The 23,247-nt window shown below is 37.1% G+C and overlaps 2 protein-coding genes across 4 annotated transcripts in view; both read left to right on the top strand.

Moving 5' to 3' along the window:
- LOC129003718 (uncharacterized) overlaps positions 1 to 6,321 on the top strand; it is a gene marked incomplete at its 3' end in the record, with an annotated part of 144,830 nt that extends 138,509 nt beyond the window's left edge. Inside the window, exon 3 of the mRNA XM_054432014.1 lies at positions 3,684 to 6,321. Within this exon, the coding sequence (XP_054287989.1) occupies positions 3,835 to 6,321 (2,487 nt within the window). The remainder of the gene's footprint in view (positions 1 to 3,683) is intronic.
- A 72-nt stretch (positions 6,322 to 6,393) lies between these two features.
- LOC129002218 (protein unc-13 homolog B-like) overlaps positions 6,394 to 23,247 on the top strand; it is a 125,203-nt gene continuing 108,349 nt past the window's right edge. For all 3 annotated transcript variants that reach the window (XM_054429866.1, XM_054429864.1, XM_054429865.1), the window contains exon 1: positions 6,394 to 9,120. In XM_054429866.1, the coding sequence (XP_054285841.1) occupies positions 6,409 to 9,120 (2,712 nt within the window). In that variant the 5' untranslated portion in view covers positions 6,394 to 6,408. The remainder of the gene's footprint in view (positions 9,121 to 23,247) is intronic.

The following is a 23,247-nucleotide window of genomic DNA, read 5'->3' as shown; positions in this document are numbered from 1 at the left end:
TGACAATTAATTGTATCAATTAATTACTCGTACTTTTACAATATATTCAGTGTTGCTTCATACACTTCTTTTTTACTTTTTGTATGGTTGTTATGACTCAAACAAGTGCTTTATTTTTTATTTGATACAAAATATCTTATATATTTTATTGGAGGACGGTTTCCACCCCACCATGAGAGAGAACGTTCTCCTCCGACCGAATTTATTTTGTTATTTAGATTTATGGAAATATGCCAAGATTTCACATATGACGGAATTTGTGCAATCGGTTCGTCGTTTGAGAATAAGTCGGGGATCGGACCAGTCCTTCTCGTACTGAAGTCCAATATGCTAGGCTAGCAACAACCAGTATTAATAGAGATCTATGGCAACAACACAGGATTTATATCACTATAAACTCGATTGTCAGAGACAGCTGGGTTTTGTTTTACATAAAATATATATATATTAACTTTTCTCGGGACCGAAACGGCAACTGTACCCATCGGCAACACAGCTATTAAAGTCGTGTCATTTTACCAAAGTTATTATTTTTTATAATTTTAGTGTAAAAATATAACTTAACAAATTTTGGAAAAAAAAGTGATTTATGGACAACTGAATCTTCTTGCCAGTTTATATGTGTATGACATTGTTTGAAAAGTGGCGTTACAAAGAGGTGAGATTGGCTCTGGCCGCTTTGAGATCGATAAAGGGTTGGGAGTTAGACTTGTTGCTCTGTGGGGGTTAGAGAGGGGTTGAACCTCTGTATCTGAGGAGGGGTAAAGTTACATGTAGCAAACAATGTATCCTTCCTTAGCAATTCAAACCAACCTACAAATATATGTGTACTTTCACAGTATATGGTTCAGCCATTTCTTTCTAGTATACCAAACAGAGTACTGTATTAAGTTGAATGGTCGTGATGATTTGATATTGTAGGTGTATATCACAACATTAATTGCCATCCTAAGATAGGTTTGCGATATACATTTTTTTTATTGTTTAGATAAGTTAATAAATTTGCGTTGATTCTCTCTGCGATCTGTAAAGCCTTTGGTTTATAAAGGTTTAATGGAAATATGATAAATCGATCAAACGTTTCAATTAGGGTTTAGTTTATTAATGCTCTCTGCTGCATGTCTGTTTAATGTTAAGGACAAAGAGATATCAAGTTACTGATTATTCTGTTAGGTAAGAACTATTTAGGTACACATTCAACCCATGATTAAAATTATCTCTTTTCTCGTGTATGTGTTATAAAACATGATTCTTAAGGTACGCATGACGCATGTTTAGTTTCATGGTGGGAATATAACATTTTAACCCCTAGTCACAGGAGTTAACTGGCGTCTCTTGTGTGCTAAATCACACGGCAGCTGTGTAACTCAGCGTGAGTTTACTGTCTCCCTATGAATTACGGCGTGTGATGTTGCTGATATGGGGATTTATCAGAGGTTTGCTGATAGCTCAGCACTCTCACGGGTACTGACTGATTGATAGCCCTACTATCAGCACGCTGTAGGCAGACCAGGGGTATACACTGAGGTGCTGTTGGTCACCTGGTCCTGTCATGATCGATATAAACATCTGATAGATGAATGGGTGAAACAATTTACTTTAGATACTGAACAAGATATTCCACCTGACTAACTAACAGGTTTATATTCAAAGTGAACACTGTTTAAGAGGCTCGTGACTATATTTACAAGTATTCATTCCCATATCGTGATAAAGATGTAGCTAGTTGTTGGAAAATTGGCTTACTAGTTGAACCGATCCACCGATAGAGTAAACTGATACTGCATACTGGTTTCCGGTAAATACGTAAACAGATCATTAAGAATAAATTGTTTTATACTTATATAATCTTTTATCTCACATAGAATATTAAAATACCAAAATATAAGGGATTAAAATCTAATTTGACATCAGAGCACTCTGTGAGAGGCTGTGCTCTATTTTAATAAACTATCAACAGCCGTTCCGCAATGGTATGACAGCTAGCTTCATTATCCAGATAGTATATTTCATCACTAGGGCGTCAAGTGACTCTTTTCGCTCTTTACTCAAGTAGCTTATTTTAAATTTTGCTTATCCAAATAAGCAGCTGTTTAGTAAGTGATTCGATAATTTCGTCTATTACGATTGTCTTACTGCTATTGATATGTCGACTACTATTAGAGAATATTGCAATAATAGGCTGCAACCAATCAAATCAATCGGAAAATAATTTCGATTCCTGCGATTTAAACAGTCTTAGTTTGCAACAGCTGATTTTTACTCCCTTGGGACTAAAAAACCTTTTTACTCCCAAGGGATTAAGACCCACCACGCTTGTATTAAAACGGCTGTTTTTGCTGCATTATGCCGAGAATGAAATATTGCTACTTCTAAAATTAGATTATCTCGTATCGTTAATGAATCTATTATGTTGGTTGACATTGAGAAATACGTTTTAGATCAATAGAGTTTGAAATGTTATTAGTGTTAAGTCCATAAACATTTGTAAGCTAAAAAATATGTTATTTATATTTTTTTTTGAAATTATGACAAGCACTGTTGAAATTGCTCTCACGAGCAAGCATTGGGCCAAAGTTCTTCAATTAATCGCGCATGCAAACATATTTTAAATCAAAGCAAATCGGTGGGAGGGAGAGGGTTAAACTTCCTTCAAGATTTCCGAAATCCAAATTTTAATTGAGCCTTACATATTGAAACTTTTATCTGTATTACTCTTTACTATGTGAGATTTTTCTCATGCATGACAAGAATAAGGCAAAAATTTACCTTTACGAATGAAAACCCCTGAGTAACGTTATGAATAAGGTAACCCAAAGTTACGACACTGCTCGGGCACATCAACAAGTCTGAATCAATCGATTAGCTTCACCAAGGCGAGTCTATTCACCGGCAAACGTTGAAATAACCCCAGCCATTTGTTACACAGTTGCACTTCAACACAGTGTTAGTCGGTTAGTACTGTGTTTAGTTCTTAGTTCTTCTTGTAGTTGAGTTTTGTTGCCAACTATGTAAATTTGACGAAACATCGAGTTTGATGTTAACAATGTATGTAACTATTATGATCAATTGCTCAGGGCAAATGAAAGGCAAACGTGTTAGCTGTAATTTTAAAAGGCAGTTTAGTTTGTCATATTTATAATGCTGGTTATTATATACAACTAAATTTTTTATGATTGGAAACTTTAAGGTAAAAAAAACTATATTTATTTGCGGCTCAGATTACTTATAACCAAAGTTAGGTTGAGAGACGTCTCTAATTATAAAAAATACTCACTATTAGATGAGAGACCTCCTGGTTACTACACGATAACTAAAACTACTATGTACCCATCCGTTATAATTTGTCTTATGATTTATTGATGAATAGCCTACTACTTTTTTTCAAAATCGTTATGTAAAACCTACTAGTTTTATGATTCAAATTCAGTGATCATTTGTTTTTGTAGTCTGGTAGGAAGGTATCTTCATACCATAACCATCAATTAAATATAATTTACACATTATATTGCAAGCAGCACACTGATGACATGTAACCCAAGTAAGTAACTACGGTAAGGTATTGTTAAGTTTTAATATGTTAACTGAAGTTACTCATAAATAGTATGATTCGCTCAAACCGTGGCACTTTTTCACCCACAGTGTTGCTTGTGGCTTGTCGCTGACTTAGACGATGTTTGCAGGAGTGGCGGACGGAGATGCTGAGGGAAGAACGCCACAGAAGGATGTCCTGGTCGCCGCCCAGAGCTCGCACCAGGCCTCGCCCACCAGCCACATGACGTGAACGTCGCACACCATAGTCAGAGTTAGATTTATTTTTGTACCGAGTAAACAATGGAGGAAGTGAAAAGTAGTTCGGCGCCGGAGTCGCCCGCGAGGACGCCACCGCCCTCGGGGCAAAACGCGGACATAGTGATAGAGAACTACATGGAGCGGCTGGGGACGCGACTGGGGGTGCTGGAGACGGAACTGAGGTACGCGTGGCGAGCACTTGACCTGCTTTCCCAGGAGTATATCAAGATGTGGGAGCGACTCGAGAAACTAGAGGTGCTACTTTACGAACAACAGAGTGTAATTTCACAGTTGATCGAATTCTACTCCTCCGTCGAACCGAACGAGACCGAAATGGACTTGCTCGATAGGCCGCGCATCATTCAGGGTATCAGTTCCGTGGACGAGATTGGTCTGTTGAACACTGACATGGCGTTGTCCACGTCCGCCACGCAGTTTATTTCAGAACTCAAGCTCCAAATCGGAGCCGACGGGGAGGCGCTCAGTCTTCCTGACGAGTCGTTTTATAGGAGTTTGAATAACGCTTATAGAAACGATCTAGGTTGTCCGAGCAGTTCCATGGCCGCCTCCGGCTCGTCTCAGTTGGGAATGATCTGGGAGGAATCGGAGGAGGACAGCAATGGGACTACGAAACGGGAGGAAAACAAAGACTTAGTAACTGCGCCCTCGGAGCCAACGCAAGTGTTCAGTTCATTAGATTATAAGGATTACAGGGGTAGCTCGCCTTGTGTGAGCGATCACGATTTAGTACCGCTATCTCAGCTGTCAACCGTAGATCAGGTGGCGTTGGAGAAACTAAAAGAATTAGATAGGTTAACGACCAAGCTTCAAAAAGATTCGCAAAATTTAAGGGAACTACAGGACAGGCTGCTCGCGGACTCGCCAAAACATAAGTATTCGAAAGATACTACTGACGTTTCGGAAATCAACGTACGAGAGGATAAGACTAATGAAATAGATGACCAACTTAGGAGAATGTGTGCTGAAACGGAACTAGAAGATTGGGGATTCAGTACAACGACGAGAGCGATCACTGACATGTTGATGATGAGCAGCGCCGAGGCAGCAGCGTCGCCGAGACTGGCTGTTGAGGAACCTACTCATGATCCTAGTAATGTGTCGGGCTTCATTTCTACACCGACCTCTCCTAGAAGGTTCTTGACGTCTCCAAGCATAATGTACTCTTCAACTAGCCGGTTAGCAGGGAACGGTTCATCCTTAAATGACATTGCCTCGTCGCATAGATCTCTCCCACTTTCTCCAAAGTCTGATAGGTTAAGTAAGTCAACATACCAGGCAGATCCGTCACTCGGAAGAGAACTTTTTTCAAGTGGGGCCAGAAATGATGGAGTTAGTTTTTCTTTATCGTCAGAAAGAGTGAGCTCTCCAACGCCTTCCCTGATACGGACCAGGCAAGACGGTTATATTGACGCACCTCTTAGAGACGAAGAGGATTTAGAAGATTCTTTAAAACAAAACTCCTGTAGTCCTCCTCCGCCAGCTCCAAAAGATTCAAGTATTTACTTAACGCCTAGTGAACATATTGATGGAATGTTAAGAAAAAGTCCGATCAGTATGTTTAATTCTCAGGGTGCTTCTGGATCTTCAGTAGAAGTTCAAGGTAGGAGAAGTCCAAGAACTCCCCATTCTCCAAAATCTCCTAGATCGTCGCCAAAACATGCAATTGTTAAGTCTTCATCGACGCATATTGTTACAGCTAAGTCTGATTCTGGTCTATCTTCAATGAGTGGGTGGTCGAGTTTGGAGAAGTCTCCTGACGGTTTGAATTCAAAAACGCCCATTTCATATGCATCCGAGAATCTCGCACATATTGGGAGAATCTCCCAACAGCATCCTATCAACCCACCTTCATACTCAACATGTTCTGTCTCGGTGCCTACCACGTATGTTGATGTTTCTGACTACAGTTATGGGGACGATAGAAATAACAATTATAACCATTTGCTGCCTGGAGGCTTAAGAACGTCAGCCTTTACAACCGTTAGAACACCTACAACATTGCCAGGAGATGTTTTATCAAATCATTCTGATAACTCAAATTTCGTACCACCACCCGCTCCCGAACAACCGTCGTCCGCATCAAAAAGACGTTGCAGATACGATTACGATAACTCATCCGTACAAAATGAATACTATTATTACAACGACCAACCGGCCATATATTCTGTTGCTGGAAGCCATAGACAAGACTTTACTTCAGTTTATACCAGTGGGGCCGCTAATTACTTACCCACAACAACGGTTTCAAGCTACCCCGATCTTATCGGTCCTCATGCGTCACAAGATCAATACAGCAGTTCTTCCTCCTCAAGTTACAGAACCAGCCACGAACATCGAACCCAGTCAATAAGCTCGTATCCAATAACCTCCACGATACCTGCCAAGAGAATTTTGACTCGAGGATACTCGACTGGCTCCGTTCCGTCAGGAGGTGGAGTTTCAAACATGGAGGAGTACAGAACCGCTATGTATAGAACTATGTTTCCCACCGGAAATATAACAGATGCCTTAACATATTACCCAACCAATGCAAATTATGACGGACATCAAGTAAGACCTGATTATAATGCGTGGATTCCTGAACAGCAACCTCGTATGGTCCGAGACCAAACTTCAAGTACGATCCGTTCGGCTACGAGTGTCGATGCGTATGATCCGCGAGCATATGATCCACGATATTATGGAACTCCTCGTCCACATTTTAGAAGAGATATGGCATACAGTGATATGGACATCAGGAGCAAAGGAGCAACGGATGTGATTAACCAACCTAGTGATATGGGGTATTATGATCCAAGTAGCGTCATAGTGTCACAGTCAGGGTATATAAGTATAGCGTCAGACCTTAAAGAGCCTCAAGAAGAAAAAAGTAAAAAGTCTAAAAAAGGAGGATTAAAATCTGCTATGAGCTCAGTAAGTAACTGGCTGCCAGAACTACACTTATCAAAGCGCCACCGTTCATATTCGTTACCGACTGGAGTACGCAGAGAAGATTTAGCATTAACAAAGGAGCCAACTAAACAATTTACGCAATCACTCCGCAGCAAACAGCCACCTTCAAGTCGTAAAAAGAAGAAGAATCAGTTAGTTTCCACAATGTCAGGGTTTTTACAAAAAGCAAAGAATAAAACACGTTTACAGCAAAGTATGTCGGATCCAGAACATTCTGAGACAGAATGGAGTAGTCGTCATAGTGGTGTCAGTGAGGACAGTGAACCGGACAGTGTATTTTCTGACGCCCACGATAATTCCTTATTTACAAAAAGGTCGAATGAAAGTCAAGTGTCAAATTTAAATGCGAATGCCAACAATGCATACCAATCATCCTCTCAATGTCAGCCTGATTATTCTGAAACATCAACAGTGGAAGCTGATGAAAGATATAAGCCTGAAGCAAGACATGACATCGTAGGAGATCATAGAGTATTAGAGCAAAGAATGGAACATAGACCAGATCAACAGTTTGTGGATCAAAGACAAGAGCAAAGAGTCTATCAGAGGTCAGGCTCTATACAAGAACACCAAATTGAATTCCAAAATAACGACCAAAGGGGGGTAGATCAAAGGCTTGATGCGCGAGATTATATACCTGAGAGAGACGACAAGCCGTCAAATACAATAGACCTCTTTGAAGATCCTTTTGGGGCATCTTCTTTGTTTCCTACAGTAGGAGACGTTAAAAAACCTCAGTCACAAAATGACAACGGAGACCAAAATGGGGACGAAATGTCACTCCCTCCTGTTACGTTAGGCAGTGCGTCGCGAGAGTTTGCTGTGTCTAGAGCTTTAGGTAGGTATAGGCGGAGGCAGTCTTCGACTCAATTAGAAGAAACGCCGGTGACGGAAGAGCCTCCTCCACCAAAAACCCGTGACGAAATATTTACTGTAATAACGACTGACGAAGAAGAGGAAGAACTTAGAAGAAACGAAATATTTGAACGGATTAGTTCTGAAGAGAATAATAAGCAGGCTCAATTGAATAGCGAAGAGCAATATTTAAATGACGCCAGTACTAATATAAACCGACACGGTCGTCCTTATCCTCCACCGAGACATCAAGCTAGTCTCGAAATCCCCTGGGGTGGTAGAGGCTCAGGCGATACTGACGATGACAATAGAAGTACGCACTCCTGGAGAAGCACATCTCGTGTTTCCTCAAGAAGGCAGAGTACCGAAGATAGTATAGACAGCGAGGATGAATGGTACTGTTACGAATTAAGAAAACTAGAAGAACTCGAGCGCCAGTCTAAACTGGAAGCTGAACTTCAACATCTTCACGAGGATTACGAACCCGAGGACGACGTGAGAGAACGAATGTCTTCTGTTTTGCAGGAGCTGCGATCAAAAGTAAGACAAAACGATGAGGACATCCCAGGAAGTCGTAGAGGTTCGAAAGATGGCAGGAGGGGAAGTATCGAGGCTGTAAGGAGAAGTAGCTATGAACGAATAGATGATAGACCTGGAGACAGATACGACAGAGAAACACGGAGAGAAAGCTACGAGAGAATAGCTATGGAACCGAGGAGGCTGAGCCAAGAGTTTAACGAAAAGGAATTCAGAAGGGAAACGGTCGACGATAGGAGAGGCAGTTTCAGAGATAAAGAAAGACGGAAATTCAATGAAAGCATACGAGACGATTATGACCACAAAAATGCTTACGGTTACGACGACCGGTACAGCGAAGAGGAGTTTCACAGAAGTGAACTTGACGAGCTTCAAAGAGACGAACGTCTGAGAAATGAACGAATGAAAGAGGAACGAGTTCGAGACAGGCCAAAGTCTATCGGCGACGAAGACAAATACGAAGAAACACATGGCGGGTCTTCTGGAGAAACTAGCGGACCGGACAGTCCTCAGCACAGTGCAGAGGAATTGGAAGTAGATGAAGCCAAAGCAGTTGCTGCTGAGTTGGAGATGATGAGGAGGTGTTCCAGCAGTAGCGCCGTCCGACAGAGTGAGCAGCGAGGGTCAGGGTCGGGTAGTAGGGAGGGGTCGCTGAGTGTAGGGCCGAGTGAGATGTCTGTCAGCATACCCGAGGGATGGGACACAGAGGAGACGGCGACAGTGAGGGAGGGCTCAGTGAGTGTGGCAGCGAGTGATGTGAGTTCCGATAGACCGGGGACGCCGTCGTTGCCGAGGTTCAAGTCAGAGGGAGACCCCGCGGTGTCGGCAAAGGACGAACCTCCGGGGAAGGACGGCCCCATGGGTAGCAAGTGGAAACTGCTCAAGGCTCTGAAGGAGCGGAAAGCCGAGCTGAAGAGTCAACAAGAAGCTGCACAATCAGAAACTACTTCCACTCCTACAACGGTAAGAAAACTGAATGTAATGCTGTTTTTATTATTTTTCAAACCATACTATATTTTAAATACAACAAACTTAGATATTTAAGCAGTGCATCATATGTATCCCCGATCATAGATGCGAATCATTGATTCGTGTAGGCCTACTTCGGCAATATTTATATTTTAATATATAACCGTGAAAAGTGGCTTTTCAGTGGATTTGGAGAATAATGTTATCATTAGCTTTGACCACTATAATAAACAAACAAAAAGTCGTTAGAATAGATAGGGAAAAATAAAAAATAACATATCCAAATGAGAAAGATTGAAATACATTATATTTTTAACAAACAGATTATAAGAATAAATACCTCTAAATGCACAATGGCAGGAAATATTTTTAAAAATTTTTGGTTCAAGATATTTTACAAAAATAAATTAGTGATTAGTACAAATATTAATCGCCAAAATTTGTATACATTTCGCTGTAACATGTCGCAAAAATCCCCTTTGAGCGAGCTTAACAACGTTTGCCATGTAAAACAAACAACAAATAAACTGACATTGGTCGAAGCAAACACTTTAAGCAAACAACCCAGCGCCTAAAATATACACTGCTATCTCCTCCCTTTTATCCAAATTAGATTCTGGAATGTGTACTCTAATGGTAAGCATAATACGTAATTACATTTTAGTATATTATAACCTGTTTCTAATTAATTTTCCACTCGATACAATGTTACCTTAAATGATTAGTGTGAGGATGTTTCATTTTAATACCCTTACTGCTGCATTTGTGATATTTAATTTATGTTCTCATAGGTAAATATGTGTATATATCGTATTTCATCATAGCCACCTCTAATACATATACATATTAATGATGGTTGAAAATACACATTCGGTTCGTGTAATGAACTGAACAAAAAATGGGTTATTTTATGGTTTTCTTTTTTGGGAAATGTATTACTCCGCCAACACAACAATTAGTCATGCTCTAATAATTAGGCTCCTTTTGATTGATAAATAAAATTGTCAGTATTATTCCCATCCTGAAATAAAGCAACAGAAATTGGTAACAATAAAGTTCAAATCTGTTCAATGCTGCGACGAGTGTCGAGTAAAATTAATAAAATCGTAGAACCGCTTGAAAGCGCCGACGAAGAGTTTGGCTCTCTCAGTATTGAATTTCGATATCAGCAGTAGGTATTTGCCGCTTTCAACAGTTTATGTGTGTTCTAATAAACCGCCCTCGTGTCACAACTGAAGATTTTGTTTTTCATCACCTCTGGTTGAAATGCGATGAAGGTGTAGTAAATAACATGAAAGAAGCTGTGTTCTATGGATTTAATATTAATTTATTCGACTTAATTTGTCAACTTCTTGATTATCACCATACGTGATGGCACTACTATAGGAACTTTGGTGCTCTCCTCGGTAATCAAATAACTGAGCTTGAAAATCGAGACATTGCATTTTTTGGACGTCAAAAATGAGAACATTTAATTTTTACCCCATAAAACCCCATTCCCATGGTCCGATCATGCTGTTTTTCTGACCATTTAAGATTATCGTTCCCTACATCTTCAAGCCAAATTTCATCAAAATCGGACTCAAATTTCTCAAGCTATCACGAGTTTACGGACACATGTATATAGGCTACAAATATAAAGATTTTGAACAAAATTTATTTTGGCCACTAGGAATTTAAAAATGAAAAAGTATATTACGGTGATACCTACTTTCCTATAGAGAAGTTTGCTAAAAGTTTGGGTTTTAAAAGTAAAAACAGCGGGTTTTATACATGCGTTGCGGGTCTAAATAAGTAGCATTTTTACTCTCTCTCTAGGGAGTCTGCTGATGTTACAGTTGTGAAAATCGATTGCTGCAATCGCATTGATCGATAGGATAATTTACAGTAACACGATCGTAATAGACGAAATTATTGGCTCATTTACTAAAATACCCCCGCCGCAGCAAACCTGCAGACTAAGCGAATTTCCATTTGACTGATTGGATTTACACTGAAATGTCTACTTAAAAATATAACATTTATTCTTGATTTAAATAGAATTAGTTTAACAAGTACTTAGGTTTGCTGCATCAGGGAGGGTAAAACTGTTTTTTTTTGTAAAATGTGAATAGTTAGTAAGAAATAAAAACATTTTCCAAATTTGATCAAAGTATGTTCACAAACAAGCAAACTACAACAGTTTACTTATTCTTCATAAGAATAAAATGGGAATTTTAAATTTAAAATTTTTGGGAATTTTCTCCGTAACCATTAGGCGCATAATAACGCTTCAATATACTAAATTATTTGTTTTTTTAAGCTCTACAAAATGGTTTGAAAAGAAATTGCTAAATTTTATGTTTTTTGGGTCAAAAATGGGAAAAACCTATTTTTACCCCATAAAACCCCCCGTAAACCCCCGTTCCCATGGTCCGATCATGCTGGATCGCGAACTCGTTCGAATAAACGTACGTTTACACGTTTGTACCAAATTTCATCAAAATCGGATCATTTTTGTTCGAGTTATCGTGCTGACGGACATAACATATATGAATTTGAACGGATGGTGTTTTTGGCCTCTAGTAACCTCAAAACGAAAAAAAAAATCGGTCCCGCGTCCAGATCTTACCATGAGTACTACGGTAATAGCTTATTCCCTATATGGGAAATTCGCTAAAACTGCTTATTTACATTAGCAGAATTGAAAAAAGCCAGAAGTTGTTTTGAGAGGTATTCTATAGAAAAATATTTTCCATTTCATAGCTTAGTCTGTTAATTAATTAATCATTAAAAATATAGTCTTTTGTGATGAATTGGAAACTGGACCCAGCTGTCCTGGATTATGGGGTTTTAATAAAGCTCTGGCTAAGAAACAGCTGGTTAGAGTCAGTAACACAGCTAGATGTGATGTGAGTTGCTGACTTTAAGTATTAAACCGATTGAAGTTAGTAAATCCATATAGTCAGCTCAGAGTTATTACCATTTGATGAAAAAACAGCAGTAATTTAGGAAAATAGCTCTAAGAATTTCACTACCATAATTTACATAAACATGAAATGTACTGTAAGCCTAAATACTTTGTAAATGTAAACGTATAGAGTATTGTCGCACAACAGAGATAAGGTTAATACATTGGGTTATTTTAGTTTTAGTTCATTTCGAAAGAAAAACTTATTTTATTGAGTAGCCGAGTAACATCGCACCATATTGGATGACCTTCAAGCCTGGTGACTGCTGGTTTGATTAGAAGCTGGGTCAATTCCAGACCCGAATATTTTTTGTCAATTGCGTCAGGAGTTAATGGTGATATGAATTAAAGTTTGGTGAGTCGGTGTCCTTGTCGGCGGCGCCACGGACTCCGGATTCCGGATCCAAGGCAGCGATGTATGGGTTTGGATCCTGGAACCTCTCATTAATGTTTATCAGTACAGTTCACCCTTGTATTGTACCGACTCAGCCCTTGCTTTGGCTGGATAGGTTTTACCTCAGAGTAATAATACATATTATTTATTATTACTCTGAGGTTTCACGATCAGGTTTTGGCTTATGTGGACAAGTAAATGCAAGGTGAAGAGGCGTCTAACATCTAAAACAAAAACAAAAATAGTGCTATAAAAATTCGACAGGATTGGGAGCAACTTACAAAAAACACAAAAAGTCTAATGGCCTAAAACACACAAAGAAACTGCTATCCAATTTTTAAATTTCTATTTAAACTCAGCAAGTAGTAGAAAATATTTTGTAGGTCACATAGATTGAGTGTGGAAGAATTATGGAAACGATTCAACAAATAGCTTCTCGTCCCAGGACGTTGGCACCAATGGTGAAGACCGATGACTTTGTTTTGTCTGTTTTACCTCAACTTCAATTCTTTTCTACCCTCGGGAATTAAAGTCCCTACTCCTCTTGTGTTGTTTAAACTTTGCATCACATTAATAAAGGGTTGAAGTTATCAAATTCAGAATCTTATTTTTGGTTATTGGTTACAAAAGTTCAATCAACCTGAGTAAGCTGAAATTAATTTTAAATTCAGGATACTGATCATAGTAACTTTATAAAGAAAATGAGGTTTAGTTACAGGGTCAATATAGCTTTGTATACGGAACTCGATCGTGTTATTTCAGCAAGATTGAAACAGTTACAAAATAACAAATCTGAATATTTTTGTGTTTTTTAATATCATCGATTGAACATACTTGCATATAGATAGAACAGTTTTAGGGTAAACAGTAGGTAATTTTGATCTTAGTTTTTACTAGGTTCATGGTATGTTATAGTTTATGTTTCGGACCGGTATTTTTAGTAATGATAGATTTTGTAATGACTTATACTCTCTAAAACCTTTTTCATCCCGAACAGTTTAACCATCAAATGTTAAAATAACCGTTTCGAAGCTAATAGTCTCAATTAAAAATTATCATTACTCAATGTTAATTTTTGTGTTTTAAGAACACAAAACTGTATACATATCAAGCATGTGATTTCGTTTAATTATATACTACGTAATTTTAATGAGAACTTCGCTAAATCTTAAGGAATAAAACACTTGCAAGAAACTTATAAGGAGTGATTTATATGAGTTTTGTGCACTCCAATTCGCATTAAAATAAAGCATGGACAGAATACATGCAAAACGCATGAGGATGTGGCAAAACGGATTGAGCAGTTTCACTCGCGTAGTAGGACATGTATACAGTACTTGTATAGGCCCGAATGTTGTACGTATAGGCGGGCACTTTTGGTATTGTTGGCACAGGTCAATTGTACATTGTAGTCGCTATAAAAGTTTAGTCTAGACAAAATCGAGATTAGCAGCGTTTGTGTATTTCCAAAACACCAAGTCAATGATTGCGACGCCGAAAGCTTTTCGTCTGCGGCGTTTTATCCCGCACAGTGACACTATTCCTAGTGCAATCAAAACCCAATCGTTGGTTGCTATGAATCACTTTCAAAATATTACTTTCATTTGTGAAATATTATTTAAATTCAAAGATACTGAATTAACAAGCCGTAGGATCTTAAAGGATGTATTAACTCTGATTTGTTTCAGCAAACAACGGCTTAATTTAAGAATCAAATACAGTATTATGTATCATCCACATGTATCCTATTTCCATTTAAACAGTATTTCATTATGTCCAAATGAATGTCAATAATGGTTATTAGAGCGGGAAGGGAATTAATATATTTCTTATCAAGTTTGACCATCTTTACAGTCTGGCAAGGAGTTTGAGATATCTAGACCTTGTTATTGTACGATGTTATTACATAGGTAATGCCATATCCAGCTGCAGCCCTGATGTGTTGTAGGTCTGTACTGTCAGTACAATAAGTCAATTCTATAATGGGAGACTAGGCATAGAATAAGTGCTATTGTAAGATATCAAGATATTTATCACTTCGATTATTCTAATGTACTGTATGTACATTATGAATACGCGCCAAAGTAAAAACTTTATAATTTAACTTAATTACTGCAGTAAACACCATTAGTCTTTGCCGGGATTTATACACAAGTATAGATAAATTAGTTTGATTATTACATAGTTGTTGCTACTCTGCTATGAAATCAGTTTTCTTTACAGTATATTTATAACCTGAAAAATTCATCATTATTTTTTCCTACTACGCAAAAAAATTTAACCATCTTTTTTTGGTATTTTTACATTTGCTTTTATTTCATCAACTATTTTAAAATTTCAATAACCAAAACTGTACAATCAATCTAAATTTAAATTTTATAACAGGTGGTCTAGTATAAAAAATTAAAATAGTTTTGAAATGTTCCTAAATGTAATAAACAATACTCCAATGTCCCCTTTTAATTTAAAAAATAATTATTCTTTGAAGTGTAGTGAAAAGTTAAGTCCAGAACACGAGTGCAAGGGGGAAGGTATGGGGGTTTAGTGAGTGGGAGAAAATTTCGCGCCGTTCCGGCCAAACCTCGCATGCGGGGTTGGTTCGGCAGATTGGCCACAACCTAAACCCCAACTCTCACTTGTTAGCTGCGGAGAGCTACCTTCTGCCACTGGGTGGTCCACCTACAGAACCAAGTGAGGGGGGCCCTAGACTAAGGTGTAATGCGATCCGTGCCAAGAGTCTTGTGGCACTGGGGGCTTAATATTCAGTGTCTTAACGGAGCCTTCTGGGAACCAGGGGTAACCCAGTCGTACACACCCCTTACCTCTCTAATCGGGTCACTGGGGAGGTGGACTTAAATACCCGGTATTCGTGAGAACAATGTAGACAGTCTGACCCAAATGGAGGAGGAAGGTCTACTGAAATCTGACGATGACGACAAGCTCGCAGAAACCGGAAAGGAACGAAAAACGACTTTCCAGGGGCGAGTTGCAAAGATGGAGGATAGCGGATGCTTTAGCCAAAGGCGAAAAGGTGCTATCCAGAAGTGAGAGGAGGCTGGTGTGGGCTGCCAAGCACCCTAACTCTGCTGCCTGCAAAGCCAGTTCCTCCGGGAACTAGGATGCTGGGAAAAAGCAGAGCAAGGGTGGTATCCCCAAAGCTGACTCTAATGAAGCCTCCAGGAAGAAAGGTGGAGGCTGTGCTGACGCAGCCACAAAGGATTGGCTGGTCAAGCAAGTTCAGGAGCTGAGACCTTTCAGGGAAATCTCGCTACGGCTTGCCCCAGCCAGAGACCTTGTGAAAGCTGTGAAGGTATATTTATGTGCCCAGCCCTACAAGGTCTGCGTATGAGATCCCTCGTACGAAAAACGACTTTCCAGGGGTGAGTTGCAAAGACGGAGGATAGCGGATGCTTTAGCCAAAGGCGAAAAGGTGCTATCCAGAAGTGAGAGGAGGCTGGTGCGGGCTGCCAAGCACCCTTACTCTGCTGCCTGTAAAGCCAGTTCCTCCGGGAACTAGGATGCTGGGAAAAAGCAGGGCAAGGGTGGTACCCCCAAAGCTGACTCTAATGAAGCCTCCAGGAAGAAAGGTGGAGGCTGTGCTGACGCAGCCACAAAGGATTGGCTGGTCAAGCAAGTTCAGGAGCTGAGTCCTTTCAGGGAAATCTCGCTACGGCTTCCCCAGCCAGAGACCTTGTGAAAGCTGTGAAGGTATATGTGCCCAGCCCTACAAGGTCTGCGTATGAGATCCCTTGGCCTATTGATGGGAGATCAAAGGGAAGAACAGGTCACCATAGTCAAGAGGCTCTCACGGTTCACCAAGGACCTGGGATTTGACGGAGAATGAGGACCTGTGAACGAGGGTGCACAATAAGCTGTTCTAGCTGCGATGCAATCCCATGGTAACTTGTAAGCCTGGCCCTCTATTAAAAAAAAAAAAAAAAAAAAAAAAACGAGTGCAAGGGGGTCATTCATAACATATTCTTGACTATATTTAAAGTGCTTGATCTCGCACTTTAAACATGGTCTCAAATATTTTACGAATCAATTTATACTCTTGTGATGAAATATACTATTTCCAAATAGTGTTTAACCCTGATAATAATGAAAAGTTAAACATTTTACAGTTTATTGCGATTGCGATTGTTGGTATGCGGTTGCCTAATTAACTTTCACTGTTAAACCTACTGGGGTTTTGGTTTATTTACCTTCCAACACGTTGTTAATATTTGTATAATACGTTGTTGCAATTAAGAACGAAACAGATCTTTCAGCATAGTTTCATGTTGATAAATACCCTAGGCATTACAGTCACATCAATACCTTTAACTTTGAATAGTACAAGTGGACTTCTCATTCCATTGTTGAAGCTTGAGCGTACCAAATGGTTCTCTCTTGTTTTGGGGTGGATTTTAAAGGCTGTGCTCTACCCTTTAGTAATAATGCTAAAAAACTTCAAATACAGTAGAAATATTTGGACCAAATATTTTTAATATTGATTTACGAAACAGTTAAATAAACTAGAACGAATTAACCTCAGAGCCATCCTCAGCTGGTCCAGAAGGTTGATAAAGCTTTTGGGCAATACCACAGACAATAGACCATCATGGTATTTCCTTTGTCTATGGTAAAACGTTCAATCAATTTAAAGATCTAGGTCAGGGATCACTGCATAGTATACAATTTCTATCATTGAAAAACTTACAGTCGGTGGCTTGCCGGTATTTTCCAATATTCAGATATTAAGCCCAGCGTTGCGAATCAAACAAATATGTTTTCACACCCCTGATCATATTTGCCTATAGGATAGAGCGAAGCCAATCTTTTGTTCAAACAAGTTAACAATATCGCTAAATGTTCATTTGGAAATCGTATATCCAATATACACAATTTTGACTTGGTAAATTTAAACTAGAAATAAATGTATACAGAGTTTATATTTTTAGGTAAATATTTTTATTGATTTTTCAAATGACTACATAGCTAACGAAATGAATTGATCGCTAAAAAGTAGCTAATATCTGAATAACTAATTAAATCCTAAAACTAACTTAAGTTCATTATTCATTAGCTACCGTTGGCACGTATTTATTAAAATCGCTTTGTTCCTTATGAAGCAGTAGCATTTTTTGAAGATGAAAATACTGTACCCTTTGATTATTTGACTTTTAGTCAATGATAATGGCTAAGTAGGCACCTCACAAATATGCCTTAGTCAATATTAAAGCTACATAAGTCGTTTCATTCGTCCCAAACGCACCTTCGATTCATATTTGTGTCAAAGTACGTATGGGAAGTGAGTTGCTGTCTTTCTAGATAAGTTTATTTTATTGTTTGTATAAATAAATATGAGGACGATGATATTCAAAAGGGAGAAACGTGATAATCATCAGATTAGCTTAACCTTGAGCTGGTACGTAGTTATGAAGCTAAGTAAACTAGCTTCAGTCAAACGTGTAAACGGGAGAAACCTCTCAATGGAGTCTTCAGGGTTGTGGGGTCTCTAAACCTATCACATTGTTTGAAACTAACAACTACTATACAGATTGAAGAAGTTTTGCTATCTTTGATCACGCTTTTACAATTATTATCTGCTAGCTATAATGTTGATTACTACATGGTATATACATTTAATTTGTATGTGGCTTTCGACCCGTCTGTAGTCAAAATCTGCACCAACAAAGCTCTATTGACAGGTTTCCTTGCGAGTGTGTCATTGCAAAAGTGTGTAATTCATCAAAAAATCTTAATACAACTATTTTTATATATTCTGCATTTAACAGAAAATTAAAATATTGATATGTCCTTAGTGTCGAGTACATTATGTGTCAACCCCTTTCTACTTCCCTCGTTTTACGAAGTACTGAGGCGATTGTCAGTAAACTTTGGTTTAACAGTGAAATACAGTAAATGTTTAATAACATTACATTTACTTTACGTTAGAATTTGAAAATTATTTTCAATCAGCTATGTTTTTTTCTTTTTTTTACAAACTGCCATCAAATAATGTTTATGCAAGACCTGGCTATTATTGCTATTATAAACGATTGATTTTACCATCAACTGTAAAATAAATAAATGTGTTGCGGATTACCAGGTTAAAATGTCCTTCATAATAAATTGAAATTCCACTGAAAATGTAATAATAAATGCCAAAATTAGCTATAAATAAAACGTGAGGTTACTTGACATTGCTTTACAGTCGAAATAAACTACACCGCGCCATGGCGCTAATCCCAGGTAGTATTTCCTTATAAAATATAGAGTTAATTTCAAAACAACGTTTCAAAGTTGTTATCTCAAAACGCTTCCTCTTGTTGAAAGTTGTCATTTAAGAGGAACGACTGTTACAAAGCGTTTAGAAGCGATTAGTTAACGACTTGATGCTGATATTACATCTCTTCTTCACACGTAAATGGTTACTTTGGTCATGTTTAGGAGCTGCAGAATTGCCAAATATAACTCTGATATCGAAAAATGTTATGCCTTCAAGACTATTCTTAATGTATTGCCATACATTTATACTGTTAACACATTTTTATTTGCCATATAGACTAAATTGTTTATAATATGGCCTTATGTCGACGAATAGATAATCAAAGCTAAATAAATGTTTACATCTTTTTTATACTCGTTCCTTAGCTATAAACCTGTATTCATGAAGACTTCTAAGACTCTAAGAAGAGGACATAACTACAAAAATTAAATTAAACTACAGAAGTGTTACATGTACTTTAGAACAAAAAATAAACAGCCAATAATAATGAGATTATGTCTAATTCCTAAATAGCTTTGCACTACAATAGACAGAATGCAGCTTAAGGTAAATAGACCTAAAGTTATGTAGGTCTTTGTTTGATAGACAAGAATACAAAAATGGCTCAGTACATCAGTTAAGTTCAGTAAGTTTTAAGAAGTACTCAAATGTTCAGTTTTACAAAGACGCATAGTAAAATCCTCAGTAGGTTCTTAACGAAGAAAGCTTAAAGGTAAACATTGACATTAGTTCACATTGCGCTTTCAAAATAAAAATAGAAAGAGTTGAAAACGTTGTGTTTAAAAACAGTTGACAATTGTTCGTATGTATAAGTTTTGTTGAACGTCCCCTGTATATTTCTCGCTGCGGATTTAGCGAAAAGCATCGAATGCTACTCACCGGGAAGGTGTTTAAAGAACTCGCATGAAATCCCGCACTCGCAAAAGAGACTAACTTGCTCTAACCGTAAACTCTTACTTCCTGGCCTTGTAGCTATATTATTATAGAAATTCCTTACATCAACTAGAGGTCGGTCTTTTAGGATTAGATAGATTTTGTTATTCTTTAAATATGTCTTAAGTACTCTCCTACCCTCCAGGACAAACCAACTAATTTGCATTCATTTCGATTTTAATTAAGTAAAGCCCACGTTTAGTTGGTAATAATGGGGGTAGACTAAGTTTGCATTATATTGAAGTCTCTGATAGAAGGTTCACAAAGATAATTGTAACGTGACTAACATTTACACTTTTTGTGGAACTAAAAGAGTATAAATTAACCGGACTAGACATGTGTTGATGTAAAGTTTAATGAGGATATAATATAAATAAATATTTAATCTTGGTTTTAAATGACTCACCTCATATTAAATTTATCTTCTTTATTATCGTCATTAGATATGACGAAATATTGAATGTGTCTTATATCAACATGAATGCAAAACTTTAATCATTTAAATTATAAAATATTATACAATTATCAACTCCTTTAGTTTTCAATTTGAGTTTTTCAGTTCAAAGATCATTCAAGTGTAACTTCGTTTAGAAATGTTGGAGCTATTGTCAACGGTGACAGATGGATGGAGCAATTATTGAGTACTGAAACAGCTATTTGTCACTGTTACTTGTCATTGGAATGAGTAACATGGCTAATTTTCTTGTTTTCCGTAACCTATACATGCATCTTTATCATACCTCAGCTAATATTTCATCGTAAAAAGTAAAAAATACTTGACAAAAGTTTATACATAATAATATAATATAAGTTTTGTACTACTACTTTTTGTGACAATAAATCACGTTTTTGTGATGTATTATTGCAGTCTAACAATTATTACAGTATAATGTTTTCGTGAAATAATCAAATCGGCTTTGGCTTATACGAAGTTCTTCATTAAGTATTAACGAATAACTTTATATTTACCTCATATGTTAGTTAAGGTATAAGTGTCTCAAAATCAGCATATGTATAGAGTAACTTTATAATTGTTTCAGTTCCTTAATAAACGTTTTTTAATATAATAAAGGAATATTATATCATTATATTCACTATTGGATACTGAAGTTGTATGAATAGTCAAAGCTACTAAAATCCTTAATTGATGGGTTTCTTCACTAAAATAACCTAACGCATTGAACAAACTATGAAACATTTTCAACAAATGACGAGTATTATTAAGTTCAATTAAATCTTGCAGGTTAGAGAAAATGTGCGTTAAAAAATTTTTCTTTTGAGCGAGTGAGTATCGATCATTTAAATATCTCTATACACAGTGTACAAAATCAATAGATAAATCAATTTATGCCGATTTTTGTACATTTATAATAGTTCATAATAGTTTTCTTTACTATGAAAATATATGTTAGCGGTTTTAGTTATAAATTTAAGGTACAAAATTATTTGAAAGTCATTTATTTGTTTGCAATCATTCATTCGTGAGAAGCGTTGGTTGTGAGTTGAAAGGAACCATCGATAAAATTTAAACTTCGTCAGTAAATCGAGAATGATAAAATCTTTCTTTCGATAAAAATACATTAAAACTAAGGTCGTTATGGATTTGAAGTGAAAGAAAATAGTTATAAGATGTGCTATAAAACCATTTTCTGGAATACTACTTCACCGCAGAAAGCTTCACAAACTTATCTCTCAGTGGAGGACCTATGAATACAGATGCCATTTTTGTGGACTTATCGTCGTATCATCTCATTCAGCATACTTTTTTATCTCGAATTATTTTACTTTATTTTATGATTATATCTTTAATGTAACTGTATGTCTATATTTTTACAATTTAAGTTTTTAATTGTGGTTGAAAAAGTATCCATTAAAATTATTAATTAGAGAAGAAAATTATTAGTTTCAAATTTGGACGTAATGCACTCTTTTTAGCGTTCAAATGGGGTCTGAATTTAGTGTGGTTCTTTTCTATAGATTTGGAACCTACTCCGACTATAGGGCATTCATCCGCTATATTTTACTTCAAGAAACTATGAAAAAATTAAAATGATCAAATTCACATCAAATTGGCTTCTTAAGTTACCAAGACGAAAGAATTTTTTTATTTTAGTCAGGATAATCGGGATCAACCTGGATCCCTTAAGCTGGACTTAATCTGACAACGATTCTATGTTAAATTCCATGGGAACCTACGTTATTGTACTATTTAACGTATAAGGATATCGAGGAATATATCCTCTAGAGTCTCGAACACTCTATACAAAAATATTAAGTAGCTTACACACTTCGTATTTATGATCAGGTTTTTTGAAAGTACTGTCATAAATAATGCAATATTTTATTAATTAAAAACTTACCACTTCGTATTGATGTTAAAATTCTGAGGCAATGACGTATGTCATATACATTGTCTTATTTCTTCCATTTATACGATTTAACACCTCGTATTTAGGTTGAGCGTTTCGGGTACTCTAGGTTATAGGTGTTATTGACCAGGACAACAAGTGAGGTGAAATTTACGAGGCAATAAACTCTCACGTTGTTACTTTTGTGGGGATGAGGTGCATGCCTCGTAACTCGTGTATAAGTCTCACCTAATACCAGGGTAGATGTGTACCATGGTGACCTGGCCCATTGACTTTGGATACAGCGAGTAGATTTATCGTAAATTATATATATGAAACGTACCCCTTATATTCATCCGAATGAATCAGCTCAAGAAAATTTTAAGGTTTGCCTCCCAAGTTTCTTGAAAGTGGTTTTTAAATATTGTTCCTAGTTATTCAGGTCAGACGTAGAAAACATTTCATCTCGAATATTGTAACCATAAAGCACAAATCATAAAACCTGTCCTAAAATACGAGAGAATCTTGTAGAGATCAGCGCAATCAAATGTCACCAACATGAACCGCTGTAAATCCTGGTTTTAGATTTTATACAGCTAGATTACAGTTCTTCTTGCACTTTTCAAATTAAATTAAATACCTGTTGTAAAATGTGTGTTTTATGTTGGGATTAACTTCCGTGCGCTGGTGTGAATTAAATTTTTCTGTGCGATTTAAGAATTAATATATTTATGCGCTTTATAACTTCAGAAACATGCAAGGGTGGATGCAACAGCTTACTAATTTGTCGTTGTATTTGGTTTAAGTATTTTGAATCTTGGAAAATGACATAAATTAATAGCAACCATATTATTTACTATGGATTCTGAAGTTTACACCATATCTATTCTAGAACAAATGAAATTTTCTTCTTTACCATATAGTTTAATAAGACTGCACTGCTACTGCAAAAAAGGTATATTAACCTCTTTAGTTCTTCATTCAATCACGGTTGATAGTAAAATAAATAATGCAATTGTTTTACAATTAATTGGCCTTTTAGTTGACATGTTTAAAAAGTTAAAATAGAGTACTTTATCCAGTTTTTCGTAAAGTGAATTGTGCAAAAGCCATTATTCAAAACTGTTATTTACAACATATTTTATAAATTAATGGAAAATTGAAATGACACTAAGAAATTCGAAATCCTAATGCTTGAAAGTCCTTTAAACCAATTAACACG

Source organism: Macrosteles quadrilineatus, unplaced genomic scaffold (genome assembly GCF_028750875.1).
Source record: "Macrosteles quadrilineatus isolate MER2022 unplaced genomic scaffold, UCM_ALF_1.0 Scaffold_9__3_contigs__length_116548681, whole genome shotgun sequence".
NCBI lineage: Eukaryota > Metazoa > Arthropoda > Insecta > Hemiptera > Cicadellidae > Macrosteles > Macrosteles quadrilineatus.
This window is presented reverse-complemented; position numbering and strand designations above follow the sequence as displayed.